We start from the raw sequence: 17,528 nt of genomic DNA, 5'->3' as shown, positions 1-17,528 counted from the left end.
CCCCCCTTTTTTGTCCTCTCTTGCTTTCTGGAAAGGGTAGTGACAGATGGAAAACTGTTCCCTGTGTGTCCTCAGCCCATTACAGCATACTGTTGGGGAGAGTTTTCTGTAGCTTCTTTTATGAGGAGTTATTGTCAAGGTTCCCACTATTCCTGAGTTCTCTCAAAGGGTTTATTAACAGAGCTAAGAAGGCATGAGTATCTGTTTGCATTATGCAGTGATGTATCGTCTTTTGACCCTATTGGCTTCATTTATTGCATGATGGAGATGATTTTATTCAAAATTGAAACATCACTGTTGATGTGAATTGTTTACTAATTCCAGGAGCAGACTCTTTAAAACATGCCTAGATTCCTTGAAATGTTAATTTAAGTATTTCTTTATTTTATTAAGCAGAGAGGGACTTTACTGTTGTTGCAACATCTGGACTGCAGATTATTCAGCCACAGAGAGTTCCAACAAAAATTAAAATCAAAGCACTGCATGTAGCTTGTCCTCTAACATGCAGAGGAGTTAGTAAGAAGAGAAGAATGTTCTTAGTGTGACTCTCATTATTTCTAAAAACGTTTAGCCCTAAGTGAGAACACCCAAAGGGGAAAAAAAAAAAGCTCTGTGTGTTTTGCTTTGTTCTGTGCATGTTTTATCTTTTCTCCCCGAGGACCCATTTTTCCTCCTTTTTTTCCAAAATGGGTGCTTTAATTAGTATACATTATGTCCCGCCTATAAGAAACAGCTGAAATGTCTAACTCTGGGAATTCAACCAATAGTGTATTTAAGCGCTGGCTTCAAATATGCGCACAAGGATTCCCTTTTTTGCCGTTAAAGGGAGTATAAACTGTACCAAATGTTGAAAGCAAATGTAGCTGTCGCAAGGCTGCTCTGCGAGCAGCAGAAACCGTGTGCGAGCGTCCCTGGCACCGGGATGGAGCCATTACCTCATCCGCGCCGCCAGCTCCGCCTGCCCTCGCGCACTCTGGGCACACGGCTCCCGCTGCTACGTGCCAGGAATCGGCAACCGCTTCGCTCTAACAATGCCAGGGTGCGTGCTCAGGATACGGCCGGTTTTTTAGAAAATCAGCCTGTGAATGGAGGAATTTGACTGTGTGAGCAGCTCCCAGACCAGCCATCTGATATGACTCTGGATGCCAGAATTACCCCTGCGCCCAAATCTCGACTGATCAAGTTTTGAGGGTGAAAAATGTGACCAGCTGCCTTTGCAGGCGTACAGCGGCCAGTTTGAATAGGAAGTTGGGAAAGCTGTGTAAGGAACCCTTGGAAGAAGAGTTAAGGAAAAGAGAAGGCAGCACCAACTCTTTCTTCCTGTTTAACAATTCACATCTATCTACTGAATTGGGGTTTGGTGGATCTGTAAATGGAAAATCTGGAGATCTTTAAACAGTACTTTTGCATTGCAAATTTAAGAGGTATCCCTTTTAAGGTAAAGGTGGTTGTCAGTGTTTCCCATTTACAGTCAGCAGAGTTGCAGAAATTGAAGCTGAAGTGCTTCTGTTAGGTGTAACTGGGGTGAGGGTGTGGAAAGAGAATTTAGGGCAGGGACACTAGAAAATATTAAGACAGGAACTGTTCCTCAATTTCAAGGACATAGTCATCTTCATGTGTCACTCCTGACTGCAGCTGCATAAACATGAAAGCAACAGCCAGCCCTGGCAAATAGTTCTGAGAGAGCCAGCAGGTTTTTCATGTATCTTGTCTCAAAGTGGAGTATGTTTTACTCTGCTGGCAGCTCCAAGCTCTTTTCCCTGCTCCTCGAGAAATGCAGAGATGCAAAGGGGTCAGAGGAGGTGAGAAATCCTCAGAGACTGTTTTAGTCCATTTATTTAACTAAAATATTTCCTTTCTTGCAAGGAAGGAAGCAGCAGGAAAAATAACAAAGGCTGTCCACTGCCAAGAGAGGGAGTAATGAGGATCTACAGAATCTGCTCCAGCACCGTGACTCAGGGTTGGTTCACTGGCCAGGGCTTGCCCGCTACTGCAGTGCAACTGCTCGGGGTGCGCCTTGGGATCCTCCTCACTGTGCTACATGTTCCTCAAGGCTGACGCTTCTCATACCGAAAAAATCCTGTTTCCAAAATAGCTTTAAACTCTGTTTTTCCTCCTTTATTAGAATAGCCCAGACTTTCTGCTTGGACACTTTAGCTTTCATACACTTTTTACAATTTTGTAATCACCTCAGACAAACCTAAACGCTCAGTGAGCAGCTCTGATGTTTGATGTATAATTTCCTAGCACTTCGCTAGGAAATGGTGGCATAAGGAAACTGATTGATCAGATAGAACTGTTCAGGTCACTTGCCCGATTTTGTGCAAAAGGTTGTCCACAGAGTTTCCTCTCTTTATTTTGCTCCCCCACCAAATAGAACTGGGCACTGAGATCACTTCCTAGTAAATTCTTTTGTGGGTGACATGAATATAAATGAACTTTCACTGAATGGAGATTACACCGGGTAATTTGGCGTAATTGCAAGTAAGCTGTGACCTTTACATGGGTGGTGGTAGTTTTTTGGTTTAGTCTTGAATGAACTTGGGAAGCTCACTCAAGACTGAGAAGATTAATGTACCATAATGTAGTGGGGAGAAGTCTTTCCCACTGGGGGGGAAACTTTAGAGCTCCTGCCCAAATAATGTGGATAACTGTCTCGCCATTTCCATGAGATGCAGAGAAGCTGTGAGAAATGTGTTGTTTCTTGGTTTATTTTCCTAAGCCAGAGAGTCTTTCTTGTAATTACCAGAAGATGCAGTTTACACCTGGTTCTTCTTTCTCTTCATGACAAGGTTGTGTAGCATGAGGAAGGCACAGATCAGGCTTCCCAGTCAGTTTTCCTTTCAGTCTATTTCTTGTGCTGCTGCAGAGCTGCGTGAGCTCTGGCAAGCTGACGCTAGTTTTGGTAGTATTTTAAGGATGTTGAGTTGTTTTGTTATTTCCCAGGATGTTTCAAAGAGCCATAGTGATTCTCCTAGCTTTGTTGTGGCAGCAGTAGGATATTCAGCAAAACTAAAGGAAGAAGTACAACCATAGAAACAAAATTTAGCTGCTTGCTTGAATGTTCAACTAGCTTCTTATTGCCAATTGGCTATTTAAAAAATATTTAACCTAAATGATTCTAAGAAAAGTCTTAGATTCTCCCTGTTAAAAAAACCTTTCCTGAATTTTAATGTTAAAGTAGTGCTTAGTTTCGAGACAACAGTAAACATTTTCAAAATGGGATCTCTAGTATCAAAGGCAAGGAAGATTATTTTCTTTTAACAGAGGCCTGGCATCATATTTGCATTAAATTCTTCACCCCCAACCTGAAAAGATTGGCAGCAGCAGGTTTGTGACCTGTTTCTGTTCGCGGTGTTGACAACCTCTAGGAAATGTTTGTAGTTCTGGTTTGCTTGTTTTCTGGATTCTCTCAGCTTATATTCCTTTCAGTGTAGCGTGTGTGGGTGCCTGAACGCAGACGAGAATCTAAAAAGCACAGATGTGCCTGCCGAAATACTGATGTTCTTTCTAGTTGCTTCACCAAGCTTCTCATTTCTCATGTTCAGTCAAGCTGGCTTTGTCCTGCTTGTCTCAGGAGGCTGTAAGAACAGTGTGTTTGTGGTTATTTACATTGTGTGTATAGACCTTTAGTTTAGCTCCAAAGATACTTTTGGCATTGCTCGGTTTTGGAAATCTAGGCTTGGGCAAGCTGCTTTCTGTCCTTGTTTGTTTAGTAATGCTTCCATTTTACAGCTCTGTTATTGTCTGAGTACCTAAAGGGAAATACAAAAAATTTCATGTGGTTTTGGATGATTGTAAGCTTTACGTGTTTAGCAAGTCAGAAATAGGGAAGCCTTTAGACACTTTTTTACTGTGGTTTTGTTGCATGTTTCTTTACGAGGTAGTCCTGTGGGCCAGGGTGGGCACGGGCGCTTTCTCCGCACCGGGGCTTGGTTTGTGCAGCTGGCTGTACAGCGTGGGGGAGCCTGGCTGGCTGGAGGCTGGTTTGTCAGCAACAGCAGCGAGAGCACTGGCTGCTGCCAGTGCTGCCAGTGCTGCCAGTGCTGCTGCTGCCAGTGCTGCCAGTGCTGCTGCTGCCAGTGCTGCCAGTGCTGCCAGTGCTGCCAGTGCTGCCAGTGCTGCTGCTGCCAGTGCTGCCAGTGCTGCTGCTGCCAGTGCTGCTGCTGCCAGTGCTGCCAGTGCTGCCAGTGCTGCTGCTGCCAGTGCTGCTGCTGCCAGTGCTGCCAGTGCTGCCAGTGCTGCCAGTGCTGCTGCTGCCAGTGCTGCTGCAATGCTGCTGCTGCCAGTGGTTGCCAGTGCTGCTGCTGCCAGTGCTGCTGCTGCCAGTGCCGCCAGCGCTGCTGCCGCCAACACTGCCACCACCAGTGCTGCCACCACCAGTGCTGCCACCGCCAGTGCTGCCACCGCCAGCGCTGCCACCGCCGCCGCCGCCAGTGCTGCTGCTGCCAGTGCTGCTGCTGCCAGTGCTGCTGCTGCCAGTGCTGCCAGTGCTGCTGCTGCAGTGCTGCTGCAATGCTGCTGCTGCCAGTGGTTGCCACTGCTGCTGCTGTCAGTGCTGCTGCCGCCAGTGCTGCTGCCGCCAACACTGCCACCACCAGTGCTGCCACCACCAGCACTGCTGCTGCCAGTGCTGCTGCTGCTACTGAAGCACTCACCAGCTGCAGTGCTCAGGTTTAATGGGCTTGTTTTGCACTAAGACTGGCTGTACCAGTAAGACTGGTAGATAACAGTAAATGCTAAATTTGTGCTCATCTCTTTTGTACCATCTAGAATTCAACTAAAAGCTTTTCCTCTACGAATTTCACTTTCTAAATTCACTGCAGTATTTTTGCAAAAGCAGTATTTCCTACAGTTTGAAAGATAACATTCTCAATATCGGGGTAATGCAAAGCTGCACTTCCCAAGTACCACTGGTGTTACTTTACAGCATAAGATGATGTATTTCTACCCATGTTTTCTCTGGTGGCTCAATGGGCAATCTGTGTGTCTGTCCCTTTCCTGCTCTCAAACTCCAGCAGGTGTTGGGCACCTCTGAAGACAATTCAAGCAAAGGAAAAGTCAAACCATGGGCTGGAGTTATGTAATATTGACAGTCCATATTAATAATTCATGGAGCTTTAGGGCTGGTTTATTATCACTGGCAATGGGGGTTTTCTGTAACGGCTAGTTTTGTGATTATCTTTACAGGTTGATAATACTCTCAGGTGGCATAAATGATTGTAACTACACGTATCCTAAAGTTGTCTGTCAGTGGTTCCTCCGACCAGGTGAAAGTTAATTGCGACAAATAATTATACATTCAGAATTATACGTGTCTGGATCACTACACTACTCTACTCACTGATTTGTTCATGACAATAAAAGTGTTAGGAATGCAGTATTTTTCTAAAGATAATATGCTGCTTATATACATGTAGGTTTTAGTGTAAGGAAAAAATGACCACCATTCATTTTTTTTTTTCATTTATATATTTCTAGCTTGGATAAGGGGCACTTCTCTCAGGAATGTACCCACTTCAATATTATTACCCGTGATCATCCCTTCTACCCCACCCTCCAAAGGAGAACTCATTTTTAGGAGAGCCTTGTAAATCACATTAGCAAACCTCCTGAACATACTGACCTTTTGTGACTTGTTCAGATTCAATGTACATAGCTGTTAAAGGAAAAAAAACCACTAGTCCTCCTTGGCTTCACGAGCTATAAACTCCCAACAAACCACCACTCTCATGAGATCCATACAAATGTCAGCAAGTTATATGAACCTCCACTGAATTTATGCTTTCAGTACTGCACGTAGAACTTGCTAAATAAATAAGCCATCTCCTCCTAGTTAGTATTGTGCCCAGGGAGGAGGGGAAACAGCAGTGATGTGCAGGGATTTACTGGTGTCTTGGCTCTTGAGGGAATGGGATTTGGTTTTAGGGGTGATATTTGTTTTGTGGTGTTTTTTTGTGGTGGTTGTTAAACTGTTGTCCATGTGTGATTTTTGCCCTATTCATTCCTGCCATTTGCTTCCTCTTAAAGATGCCGCTTTGCAGAAATCGCTGCAAGATCCAACCCCTCTTCAGAAACACACAACCAGCATTTTGGCTGGAGCAGCCCACTACTCTCTCAGAAGTGTGCTGATTAAAATAAATGGGTTTGATCTGTTATTTTGAAGTTTCCATTACTTTCTCCATAGGCATTTTTTCTCCTAAACCATCCTAGAGGTCTCATTATTAATCAGCTTCTGGAAAATTCCTTAGCCCTTCATGCAACATCTGAGAATCTTACATAATAGTGGTTTTGCACACCTTTTTGTGTTACTTGGGTTTTTTTTCCTTCCTCTCAGTAGATTGCTTTTGATTTGTTTGCTGATTGGTGTGGGGGGGGGGTTTGTATTTCTTTGTTTTTCTGATTTTTTGGAATAGAACACATTTTTAAGCTTTATTTTGGAAGCAATCTGTAAATATGAAAAGTTTTCTAACTGTATACTATCAGCTATGTAAGGTGCTATCTTTAGAGGGTGTGTTTTGATATTAGTTAATGCATTCAAATCTGAAAATAAATGCTCTGCTTATGCAGCTTCAACGATTGCTATTTATAGACTTCTCATCTTCCATGTTATTGGCAGGAGTAATTAACAAACCATCACTGGGAATTTTCCTAATCACAAAAGACTCTTAGTTGCAAGTACAAAACGGTCTGTGCTCCATTGCAAGGATAACGGGGATAACTTGTGTCACGTCCATGGCCCCCTTGTGTCCCACTCCCTTCTGCACCCAGTCATACACTTCAGGAACATTAGGGTTTGGTGAAAAAGAAAGTTTGTGCAATGTAAAATAGCTGGGTTTACCAGCAGTAGAATCCCTGTTGGCTTTTAAAAGCTGCCCTCCCAGAGCCCTGTCAGCTGCCTTGGGGTTTTTGCCTTTCATTGGGAAGGAACAAATGCATTTCTGGGAGTTTGCTGATAGTCAGTGCCACAACCTGTGTGTCCTCTTGTGCATTTAAGAGGAAAATCCTTCATGCTTAGTAATATTTGAAATTTGTGATACTGGGGATGACTTAAATTGTCATGAACCCGTCTAGTAACTTCAATTTGTCCAAATTTAAAAATAGGGAAAATATTTCTTTGGTTTAAAGACAGAGAGGAAAGACACCCTTGTGTACATTTTTCCCTTAACCTGTTGTTAGCTTCAGTCTTTAGGTTAAATTTCACAGCACTTCGGAATGCTCTGACAAAGTCACAGTTTTCTGTTAAGTACTTTTCCTGTGGAATAAGTGAGTGTCCCAGCTGGTGTGCAGGAAGCCTCTAGCACAGCAATAAACCCCCAGCCTGCCCAGCTCGCAAGGTGATTAAAATAACAGAAGGGAGATTGTTCTTTCAATAAGATGTTTGATAAAATTAAATTCAATTTCTTGATCAAGAATATTGAACGAATTCAAGGTTTCAGGTCATCAAAAATAGAAATATGAAGAGATATTGTTGGCAAGCTAGACTTCCAGAGCAGAAACCAAAATCAGCGTTCATGAGCTGAATGGGAAACTAGGGAGATACCCATTGCATAAGAAAGTTTATCTTCCTCTGATACTTAATACATTTAGCCATAGAAACAAATTTTATTTAGAACTGTATTTGTGCACCTCCCCATATAACTCTTAACTTTTGGAGTTCTCCTGCGAGCAAATAATTTGCTTTGCTAATAGGAAAACTGAAAACATGGTGTGCTGCCTTGCTCAGTGAGTGGTACCCGACAGCTCCAGAGCGGTACCAGCCGCCCCTGGCTGCTCATCCTTTACACCGCCCTTTAGCAGATACTCCACTGTAGACTGGCATTACTCAGGGCAAGGTACCCAAAGATGACCTGAAGGTATAGGTCCTGTCTTGAAGAACAATTGTCCTCCTAATGCTTGCCTAAGAAATCCTGTGTCCCTGTTGTAGCGATGACTGTCAGAACCTCCAAAGAAAGATCAAATTAAAAGTTACAGTTCTCATCTCAACGCCCTTTAGAAATTCCCTGGAGAAGCCCCAGTGAGTTCTTTATTAGTAGCGGTATCTCTCTACCAGCTTAAGCCGGGCTTGACCAGCGGCTGGGCTCAGCCCACACGGAGCTCTTCAGATGAGGTTGGTCATATTCTCCAGGTTTACAAGTGTTTTTCTGGAATAGAACAACAAAGTTAACAGTTTTTAAAGGGCAGATTTCAAAATAACATGACAGCATTTTATTGATCTCTAGTTGGCAAATTCAGTGGGTCAGAGTTGAGAGAAAGGGAAAGGGAAAGGGAAAGAGAAAGGGAAAGGGAAAGAGAAAGGGGAGGGAAAGGGAAAGAAAGGAAAGGGAAAGGAAAGGGAAAGGAAAGGGAAAGGGAAGGAAAGGGAAGGAAAAGAAAAGAAAAGAAAAGAAAAGAAAAGAAAAGAAAAGAAAAGAAAAGAAAAGAAAAGAAAAGAAAAGAAAAGAAAAGAAAAGAAAAGAAAAGAAAAGAAAAGAAAAGAAAAGAAAAGAAAAGAAAAGAAAAGAAAAGAGAAGAAAAGAGAAGAAAAGAGAAGAGAAAAAAAGAAGTTTCTTCCCTGTGGAAATTACTCTTACGGTTGTTACTCTGAAGGTTATGCCACTGCTACCACAGTTTGATACATCAAATAAGAGTAAGAGAAGTCTTCATTCTTACAGTTTGGAGTTTTCAGGTAATATTTTCATGCGATTACAGTTCAGAATTTACATTGCTTCCATGTTACAACTTTTATTACAAGTTAGACTACTGTCAAATAAACAGACACTGCCAAACTTCCTGTTGCTTCACTGCGGCATGAAGGAGGAATCAATGGGAAAAGAGTTTTTGGCTTCCAGTGTGTGTTGTCAAATGGGTTTTTGAGCTCCTTTTGGAGCCTTACATAAAGTTATCTGAATAATGTGATTTCAATTGCCAAACCAGAAGCAGAGCTTCTTATACGAAGAAACAGACCCTGGCTTATGTAAAATTGTACAACCACTTCAGAACTGATGCAAAATAAATTATGTGTCTCCTTTGTGATGGTTTTAAATGTTCAGGCTTGTGGGAGCGATAAGAAGTCAAGTTGTGGTTTAGTACAATAACCAACAATGCAGCATTTTCTCTATGTCAAGTAAAGGTGATCTTTGGATCAAGTTGTACTTGGTGACCACGTTCTTTGTTTTGTGTTTTGACGATTGCTGGGAAGGAACTCTCCAAACCTTACAGACAAATGTAGCTCACTGAAAAGCAAGACTGAGAAAACTATTCCTGGTTTTGTTGGATGCTTTGAATTGAAATTCAGAAATATTAAGGCTTCTGAAGTACAACTCATATGAACGTAGCAGTTACATTACTTACAAGAAAAAGGGTACTTTTTGAGTGTTGAATGAGATTCATTTTACAAGATTGCGTTTAGAAGATGACCATATGTGTAATCTTATTTAAGATGAAAAGAGCCACAAAGCCCAATGCAAGAAACTGAGGTTTGAGAACTCCCTTTTGATTAAATTATATTCCTTTGATCTATCTAATTCTTAATAGGGTATTAAGTGTGATGTAAAAGACAGGACAACTGAATGGTGATGCATTTAGTGATGTTATTTGCAATTAAAAACCCTGAGGAGGGATTATGGTTGTATGATGAACCTTTTACAAAAATTGTATGGTCACCTTGTCCTTTGAAAGTGCTTTGCTTGCCTTAAAGGACGTATCTTTCAGGTCATCCAGCATGCTGCAAACCGTTCACTTGGACAGGTGGACATTATATTGCCATTCCTTACAGAATAAAGATGATGATGAATTATTGGTTCTGTGAAGATATCGCTTTAATATCTTTAAAAGAAATAGTGGTTGTTTGTGGTATCACACTGCTGGAAGACAGTGCACAATATGTGCTGTGAGAGGAATTTTACATCACTTCAAAACATAAGCACTTAAGAAGTGCATTTCATTGCCAGAAGTCAGTTCCATCCCCAAGCCTCCTCCCCAACATATGCTTCTTAATACATTAAAATGAGTAGCTTCAGCTTGCTTTGTTTTGAGATTGGAAAATGGTTACAGCTAAATCTAGCGGTAATGTATAAAGAGATGTAAAATACTCAAGAAACTATGAAAGAGGGAAATCTGGGGCAATGCTCCAGAGCTCCACTATTATTAATTGCTTCATTCTGCATGACAGGCTCTTCTTTTTTCCCCTTTATTTTTTGGATTCTCAGCTTGCAAGTTTTACCTCTCCGGATGTTGTTGTTCTATGAGGTTGACTTGAAGGTTAACTTCTGCCAGCAGGGGAGTGGGAGGTCGGGGCCGTTCTTTGTTTCAGCAGCAGGTTTTTAGCTCAGTTTCTGGAAGGTCCATCTCTCCCAGCAACACGAGCATTTAGTAGCAAAAGGTTAAAGCTTGTCTTTTGCATTGACAAGTGTTTTGACTTTCATGCCTGAAGCTGTTTGCATATAAAGCTTCTCTGGGAAGGGTTATGGAGCAGGGAAATGTGTAATAACATGCAAAGCTGTGTTTCAAAGCTAGTAAGCTATTAATGGTATGTTCTACGGGAGAGTTACATTTCTCCTGAAACTACACTAGCCCATACTAGTAGTACATTAGTCAAAAGTGGTTGGTAAAATTGTCATGAATTTTAATCAGATGCCTTCAGGTCCAATGGAAGAAAATTAATAGTTTTGCTTTTTCATTTCTCCTTAGAAAACCCGAGAAAGGAGTCCAGTACCTGATTGAACGGGGTTTTGTGCCGGACACTCCAGTCGGCGTCGCCCACTTTCTCCTGCAGAGGAAAGGTCTCAGCAGACAGATGATTGGAGAATTTTTGGGAAATCGGCAAAAACAGTTCAACCGGGATGTATTAGAGTGAGTATTGTGTGTGGGGAGGAGCTGAGCGTATTTGAATGTGCCAGTAAGTGCTTCATCAAGCGTGAGGCCGGAATGGTCTCTCAATGTTCTGTGCCTGTCTCTGCCTCTTCTGAAGGAGGGCGAAACCAGGCTAAGGGTTAAGAAAGAAAACAGGCACGTGAGCAAATACTTATTTCTTTGCTTTCCAGCTAAGTTACTGCTTCGTTTTGATCCAGCAAGGTACTTAAAAGGATTTATATTCCCTGTATTCGTGTACATTTACGCTAAATTTATGTTTTAATATCATTGGTGTTAAAGGATGTTGTTTCAAAGTCTTTTTCCTTCCTTGGGCTCTCTAATAATTTACTGAATGAAACAAAATAATATTATATGCAACATAAGGCTTCATCAGTAGCAGAACATGAAAATAATTAGTGCAGCCAAATGGCTCAGATGTTAGATAAACAGGGATTGCAGCGTGTGCAGGCATATGCTGACAAGATCTATACAAACTGTTCTTTTCCAAAAGATTAGAAAAACAAAAACTGTTTTAAAAAAACAAAGACGTTCAAGGCAGAAAATCAGTCTTTTAGCAGCTTGGCCATAAAGTTACATTGTATACAGAGTAGACCAAAAATTAAGTTATTTTAAGAGGGTGTTCATTTAAAACATGTATGCCTTAGGGGTGTGCTCTTTTTTTAAGGTTATGGTATCATGATAGAAAGTGTCTGACAACAGGTTATATTTTCTGTGCATATTTCTTATAGACTGCTCGCATCAGCTTCATACTGCAAAGATGTTGGTCACGTTCCTGGCCTTGCTGATACGCTGTCAGGACTTATGTGCCTCAAATTGCAAGCCTGAACACAATAGTAATGCAGCTAATGGCACGTGTACATATGCCGCAGACCTTTTTTAGAGGTCTTCTCTTTCTTTCCTGTGCCTTGTGCGGTCTGACACGCAGCAGAAAGCAGTGGGAGAAGCTCTACAGCCGAGCACGCGGGGACGGGTGGCAGCCAGCCTTACAGTACGCACTAATAGAATAGGGCTTGGGTTTGATGCAATCCCTGCTCAGCATCATTAGCTGCTTGTAATAATCGTCTGGATTTTGCAATTATGAGTCAGACTAAGGTGAAGACTTTCCAAAGAGTGCATGTCTTCTAATTCTTTAAAAGAAAACAGTACAAGTCCAGGATGAGATGATAAATAATCTTAGGTGATTCACTTTTTGATCTTGAACAAATAGTTTCCCCTCACCGTCTCAAACAAACTAGTAGAATATGGGTAAGAAGTGTGTCTCTGCTAAGCCAGATGCTGTATCCACGATGAGCTGAATTGTTAAGAGTAGGTCATAGTCACCTACCTGCAACCCCACAACAATCCTTTTATTGAAATTAATCTGTTCTTAAATAAACTGTTTCACCTAATGCTTTGGGGTGAGGAACACCCTGTAGGCAGTGCAGTTCTCCTGACAGTGTCCTGAACCTTGTCTGCACATAGGAACAGTGTATTTTGTCTTAAAAAGAGACAATAGAATAGCATTTCATGTTAAATATCACATTTGCAGACTGGAGGTAGGTTTTGTTGAACTGATAATAATTCCAGGCTGTCACATAGAAAAGCTGTTTTAAAAGCTGATCCTTTTTCTGTTACACAATTTAATTTCAAGTGACTTGCTTTGGTTTGTGTTCAGGTTTCCCAAATCCTGTAAATTACAGTATTTCAACTATTTGAAATGTTTTTTTCACTGGAGCTTAGAAGCCTAGATCTTTGACCAAGACCTGCATTCTGAGCCTACTGCAGTTGCTACCTGGTGGTAGCTGGACTGTAAAGGCACTGCTTGGGTGACGTGTGGCTGGCGTAGCCGGCGTTGCGGACATCAGACGTGCTTCCCAAAACACTGCTGTTCTGCAGTGAGCTTCAGATTTCTGTCCCTGCCTGACCAAGGAGTGCTTGATATAGGGATATAGCTGAGGGCCTGACCAAGCAGTGCTTGGTGTCATAGGGATGTAGCTGGGGGCCTGACCACCAACAGTGGCTTGACTTTGCATTAGGAAACAAAAGTGCAGTTAATCAAAGAAAGAATAAAATAAAACCATCATAAAGAACACTGTTAAACGTGAGAGGGAGAGTATGATGTTGTGTTACTCTGTATGGGAGTCCATCATTTCAGTTCATTACACAGTCATGCGCAAGAGCACAGGCAAATGGTACTGTAGAGAACCCAGCGGTTTGGCTGCGGTGACCCAGCAAATGGTACATTCCACTCTTCTTGCCTGCGTTTTGTCGAGAGGTGGTGGGCAGGGGCTGGTTCCCAGGGAGAAGTTTCAGGTGATGTGGTGAAGCCTGGCAGCTTCTTGCTCTGACCTGCCCGGGTGCAGTGAGGATGTGCACAGGCTTTCTCACTCACCATGTGAGTGGACTCGGGCTCTCCTGCACTGACTACAGCCCATTTAATCATGTTCTCTCTATCATTATGATCATGATATTATCAACAGTTATAATTTTATTAGCCATTGTTTAAAAAAAAAGCTAAACAAGTATGTCTGGTCTTATTTTCATGATTCCTTTTGCTGTATTGACCTAGCCAAAGTAACTAGTTTTTCCATTATATAGCCACTAGAAAAGTTTTGGTTACTATTTTGAAATATTACAGGAAAGTACTGGTTCCAGTTAAGAATATTGACCGTGGTGGTGTATCTGCTGTCTTCATGTATCAGAAAAGAGATTAAGACCCCTCCCCATGATGTTGTTGGCCAGGGTGTTTCTGGGGTTCTTCATTGCTCTAATTCCTTCATCTTGACTCCAGCCTGCCTGCACATGTGCTTTACACCTTCGAAGGAGAAAAGAGATTTTGAAAGCGTTACAGGACTTGCAATAGGTGGGAAGACTGTGAGTGTTATTGCAGAACTGATAATAGGCTTTTAGGTGTGGATTGGAAAGGGTGTGAGAAAGGCACAGCTTGTCTGCTTCTTTCCTTGTGCTTCTGTGTAACAGGAAAAATATTCAAGATGAAGTGAATAAATTGCTTTGGTATTAATCTATGTTGGCCACAACGGTACTAGGAGAAAAGTGTGAGCTGATTTGTCATGGTATAGATATACATTTAAGAAGGGCTTTTAAAACTGGATTGTGCTTGCTTTCTGTGGTTTCTGCATTACAGTGCTGTTACTTGCCGTGATTCATGTCTGGTCATTTAAAAACTAAAGGCAAGTTTAAAGAAAGGAAACTTAAAAGCTTCTGATTTAAAAGTAGTCTTTAAGCAAAGTGTTAGAATGTCATAGTTCATGTTGTTGATTATATCCAAGTGGTTCCTTTTTTCATTTTTTATCAGCACTGCGTCTTCAGAGGAAGAAAGTAATTATTTCTCCATAAATGTTAACTGAAAGACATGGCAAATGATGGGGAAAGGAGAATTACAGTAATTATAAGAGAGTATCCATGCAAGATCATTTTTTTTCACAGTATGTAAGAACATTCCTAAACACAGCCATTTGGTACAGATTATCGTGCTTGCTGCTGGCTATTTTAGGTGTGATATTTTGAACAGTATAAGCTTTTATTATTTTTATAGTCATTCTAATAATCGATTAGCCTGGAAGCACAAAACCAAGAATTAGGCTTGACAATGGTATGTCACTTACATTGGTCAAACATTTGTCCTTCCAGCAGCTATTTTGTTAACAAACATAAAAGGCCCTGCTTACATGTATACACTCTCATTGATCTATTCTTTGCAATCTTTCCTTTGCACCTTACCTACAATTATTGCAATTGCTGCTGAAAGTTTCAAAAAACCTCCATTCATCTCTACAAAAGATGGAAAATAGAAACGTTCTTTTGGTCTCAAAGTCTTGTCTCAAAGTACTGTGTTGTTAGGAATTAAAAGCCACAACGGCAATGTGTTTTTCTCCTAGCTGTGTTGTGGATGAGATGGACTTCTCAACGATGGAACTGGATGAAGCACTCAGGAAATTTCAGGCTCATATCCGTGTTCAAGGAGAAGCCCAGAAAGTCGAACGGCTCATTGAAGCTTTCAGGTACGATGCTGAAGTGAATTGCTCTGGTCACCAGCAACCTGTTGTCTGACAGTCCAGCCGGAGGACTGGGGACATTGAGTGTGTTCCACTTACTCCTGTGCTTGTTTGCAGTGTCCTCATGAGCTCCATACAGTGTTGGTTGTGGTGGTTTTGCCAAGTTTGAAACAGGAGGTTTTATTTGCTGGCGCTGTTCATGTATCTTGTGTTAACATAGTGAGGTTTCTCAATTAAAAATTCTTTCTGGCATCAGTTGCAAAGCTATTTAAGGATTTTTGAATGTCTCTTTCAATGTATTTGGATATAATAGTTTACATGAGTGGAATTATAAGACCATATACATTTTAGAGTATATATAATCTCAGTCTTTCATTAAGCATTTCAACAATAGTGGAATAAAAAGCATTAACTTATTAATACTAACACAAATGTACTTTATCCAGGGCAGTATGAGATGTAAATCATCAAGTGGCACTCAGCTATTAATAATTAACAATAATGCTGTATTCTTACCTGGTGTCACTGAAAAAAATGAAATACTGAAGTTATCGTAGCTCAGAATCTGTACTAAGAAGTGAAGTTATGTGGTAGTAGAAGACAAAAGCCTTCCACGTTCTAGGACTGGTTTATGAAAATATGTGGACGGAAAGCTAAATATGTGTATGGAACACAAATAATGGCTTGCTCAGCCCCTGGAATGTAGCAGTTGGTTTATGTGATGGAATTAGAACAGTAATTCATAGCTCTGACGGCTTCCCCTCTTTGCTTTTTTACAGCCAACGATACTGTATCTGCAATCCGGGTGTTGTGAGACAATTTAGAAATCCTGATACCATCTTCATTCTCGCTTTCGCCATCATACTGTTAAACACAGATATGTACAGCCCAAACGTGAAACCGGAACGCAAAATGAAGCTAGAAGATTTTGTCAAGAATCTAAGGGGTAAGCGAACGCTAAGGGTGAAAGCTTTGCCCTGTAACTGTCACTGGAGCAATGCTGTGTTTCTTCTGGGAAAAACACAGAATACCAGAGCACTTGATCCTGATTTCACCTGACTTAAAACTACTGGCATTTTTACAGGCTTTAGTTATTTCTGGAATAGTTAAAACAGAATTAAGCACATAGTATTGTGTCATTTTTGTCTTGTCTTTCTTGAACGAATGTACAGTCAGGTCTTTTGATCCGCATGTATGTATATATGTTGGGGGACTGAAATCACTATGTCATGATGAGAACTTTTAGAAATAAACTACAGACTTAAATTCTCAGAGTGGAAAAAAAAATCCCAACTCCAACACCTTTCTGAAAGGTAAACAGTAAATAGCACAGAAATTTAATTTAGATTTCTTCATTGGCATATTTTCTGATCAAGAAACTATTTGCCATGGTATCTACACAATTAGACTGCCAAAAAATATGGCTATTATTTCAAATCTGTATCTCAAGAGTTTTCTATGCTGGTTCTTTCTGCTGAAAAAGAGCAGATTTCTATTAAGTGTCAGCTCTGCCACTGCAGAGCTGAGGAGGAAGATACCGGATCAGGGAAGAATGGATCAGACAGCATTTACCTTTCATCACAGCAGTGTACTCAGATGGTAGAGAAAGAAAATGAGGCTGAAGTCCCCATCCCTTTTTTTCCTTTGAGGTAGTTTGTGCCCACAGGGAAAAGCAGCTTTTACTCTAGTTCCATTACTGTGTGTTTGTGCAAAGGGCAGGAAAATTGCCTGCTCAGTGTTGCAACCCTCTCCTCCTCCTCCTCCTGCTTTTAAGCACAAAATAAACGCAACTTAGTGCCCAGTGTCTCCTCCTTTGCCAACAATAGCTGGAGCAGCATGGTGGCAGAACAGGCCCACTACTGCAGGCACCAGCAGGTGCTGCTGGACCGGGGAACAGCCCTTGGGTACCTAAAAGTGGGCTGATGGCAGGAAGATAGAATAAAGTTGCTTATTATATGAAAATACATTGGCGCATCTCAGGTGCATGACAGTTTGTATCCATGTGTGCATGTCATACTTCCATTTTAGGACTGACTAGTAAAAATAAATTACTTGTGGTGTCCTGGAATTTCAGATCTTGAAAATGAAAGTCCTCTCTGGTGATTTTATTCCTTTAGATTTCTATAAGACCGCAATGAACAATCTATGCATAGCGGATGGTTTAGCTTAGCAAAATTTAAGGTAGTGTTGAGATTTTATTGTAAAATCCACAGTGGTTACAAAGGGCCTGATATTCCCCTCTTAGCATAACACTAGAGTTATATTTGTTGTGTTAAATTCAGTACATCCTCTCTGAGCTCCAGCCCAAATACCAGCAGTTTCTTCTTATTATAGGCATTTCTCTAACAGGCCGCCTTGCCTGTAACTTCAAAAGACTGGGTCGCAAAGGGTGCGCTGCGGAAGACTTGCTGGCGTGGAACAGAATAGAGGCAGTTTTGCTTGATTCTAGTTGCAAAGAAACGATATTTTATCACAGTATTTTTAATGTGAGAAGTTTTCCCACTGTGTGACAAAACCCTCTACTTTGGCTTCAGAATGGGAGAGAAGAGCTTATTGCTTTAAAACCTGTTTAAAAAATAGACGTGTATCTCCCTGTCCCCAGGAAATCCAGCTTAAGCCACTTATTGAAATTGGACTCCTTCCACTGCTATTAAAAATTCAGGATCAAGCATTCACAAC

General features: G+C 41.3%; 1 protein-coding gene across 19 annotated transcripts in view; it reads left to right on the top strand.

Moving 5' to 3' along the window:
- The window catches only part of IQSEC1 (IQ motif and Sec7 domain ArfGEF 1), a 322,136-nt gene that overhangs the window by 280,023 nt on the left and 24,585 nt on the right, over window positions 1-17,528 (top strand). For all 19 annotated transcript variants that reach the window (XM_065074858.1, XM_065074856.1, XM_065074860.1 and 16 more), the window contains 3 exons: window positions 10,672-10,833; window positions 14,733-14,855; window positions 15,629-15,795. In XM_065074858.1, coding sequence (XP_064930930.1) covers window positions 10,672-10,833; window positions 14,733-14,855; window positions 15,629-15,795 — 452 coding nt within the window. The remainder of the gene's footprint in view (window positions 1-10,671; window positions 10,834-14,732; window positions 14,856-15,628; window positions 15,796-17,528) is intronic.

This window comes from Columba livia, chromosome 10, assembly GCF_036013475.1.
Source record: "Columba livia isolate bColLiv1 breed racing homer chromosome 10, bColLiv1.pat.W.v2, whole genome shotgun sequence".
Taxonomy (NCBI): domain Eukaryota; kingdom Metazoa; phylum Chordata; class Aves; order Columbiformes; family Columbidae; genus Columba; species Columba livia.
Note: the sequence above shows the minus strand (reverse complement) of the source record. Positions and strands in the feature narration are given on the sequence as shown.